Here is a 1,895-nt window from a genome sequence, read left to right as displayed (position 1 = left end):
GTGTGCATTGATCAATGTGTATGCAACTTGTAATTTGAATGATAAGGTGGACTCTATGGGAGGAGCTGATGAATATCATAAAAGAACACCAAAACTTTGCGTGGTGTGTGTGTGGCGATTTCAATGTTGTTAGACATGCGTCTGAAAGGAAAGGAACAAAGGAAAAGGGTGGACAAAAGAACGAGATTACTAGCTTCAACAACTTCATTGCTAGAAACTTCTTGTTGGAGTTCTCGTTTGTCGGTATGAGGTTCACTTGGTTCAAATCAAATGGAACTGCTAAAAGTAGATTAGACAAGGTCTTAGTTACAGAGGAGTGACTTCAAATGTGGCCTATGAGCAAGCAATATGTCCAACCAAGAGTGGTGTTGGACCACTGCACGTTAGTGGTTAAATCAATGGTCAAAGATTGGGGCCCAAAGCCTTTTAGGTCTATTGATGCTTGGCTCTTGGAGTTGGGGTTCAAGGAGTGGGTCAGCAATAGATGGAACTCTTTCTCTATACAGGGAAATAATATTTCTAAGCTTAAAGACAAGTTGAAAATGTTTAAGTTTGATCTCAAAGTGTGGAATCGTGAAGTGTTTGGATTCAAGTAAGAAGAGATTATTGAAGGATATTGAGGCTTTTGATATACGAGATAATTATAGTGACCTCAACAAGGAAGCACAGTTGAAAAGAATGGAGCTTATTAGTCAACTGAAAGTGACTGACAACAAGATTGAATCCCTATGCACGCAAAAAGCTAGAGCTTCTTGGCTTATACATGGAGATTCCAACTCTAAATATTACCACTCGGTAATAAGATGGCAAAGACTTAGGAATGAGGTCAAAGGGGTTGAGGTAGGGAATCAGTGGTGTGAGGATACCCAGGTTGTGAGGTGGGAAGCCAAAAAGATGTTTGAAGGAAGATTTGTGACTTCTAATGACCTTGGTGTTAAGCCTACTTCTGTAGACTTCAAATCTTTTTCTCTAGAGGATAGTTTGAGCTTGATCACTGGTTTTTCTAAGGAATAAGTAAAAGAAGTGGTGTGGCAATGTGATGGTTCCAAAAGCCCTGGTCCGAATGGGTTTAGTATCAGTTTTATTAAGTCTTGATGGGATACTCTCAAGTCGGATATCATGGAAGTTGTGCTTGCTTTTCATGAAACGAAGGGCTTTCCGAAAGGATATAATGCATCCTTCATTGCCCTCATTCCTAAAGTGAATGACCCTATAAGCCTGGACCAGTATAGACCTATCTCTTTAGTGGGCGTGTTGCATAAAATCAGTACCAAGGTGTTATCAGGTCGTATCAAGAGGGTTCTACCCCTGGTCATTGATGATTGCCAATTAGTTTTCTTGAGGGAGAGGATATAGGATTTTCATCTTGTATTGATTTCAGATCTGTTCTGTAACAAGTGTAATCCTTTGTAACTTTGAAAAAAAACTCTGTGTGTATACCTGAGAAGTGTTGTGTGTTCTTGAGGTTGTCAAGATCAGCATTCTTAGTGGTGTTGTGCTGAGCCAAAGGAAGTGTGTGTCTTGAGGGGATCAAAGTCACTTCTCTGGTGGTGTTGTAAGTAATCTAGGGTTGATTGCTTAGTGGATTCCCCAGTGGTTTCTGGGAAGACTGGATGTAGCTCTTGGTTAAGAGTGAACCAGTATAAACCTCTGTGTGCATTCTCTCTATCCTTAAACTCTTTAATTTCAGTTTTATATTTGTGAACTGGTATAAACAACCGATTGTTTTTCTGGTGTTGTGCTTATTTGCTTTGGGTTTTTTGCAAACTGAATTTTGATTCAAGTTTTCTCGAAGTAATTTCATTCTAGACTTAAAAGTTTACGAAAATCCTCTTTAAACCATTCATCCCCCTCTAGTTTAAAGTCATACATTCTTACAATTGGTATCAGAGCTT

At 39.2% G+C, this 1,895-nt stretch overlaps 1 protein-coding gene across 1 annotated transcript; it reads left to right on the top strand.

The window, feature by feature from the left end:
• The first annotated feature begins 326 nt into the window (after positions 1–326).
• Positions 327–1,014, top strand: LOC137838837 (uncharacterized). The gene is made up of 2 exons (XM_068648057.1): positions 327–473; positions 580–1,014. Exons 1-2 carry the CDS (start codon positions 327–329, stop codon positions 1,012–1,014), a joined length of 582 nt encoding a protein of 193 aa, XP_068504158.1.
• Positions 1,015–1,895: the final 881 nt, after the last annotated feature.

Source organism: Phaseolus vulgaris, chromosome 4, assembly GCF_000499845.2.
Source record: "Phaseolus vulgaris cultivar G19833 chromosome 4, P. vulgaris v2.0, whole genome shotgun sequence".
Classification (NCBI taxonomy): Eukaryota; Viridiplantae; Streptophyta; class Magnoliopsida; order Fabales; family Fabaceae; genus Phaseolus; species Phaseolus vulgaris.
Note: the sequence above shows the minus strand (reverse complement) of the source record. Positions and strands in the feature narration are given on the sequence as shown.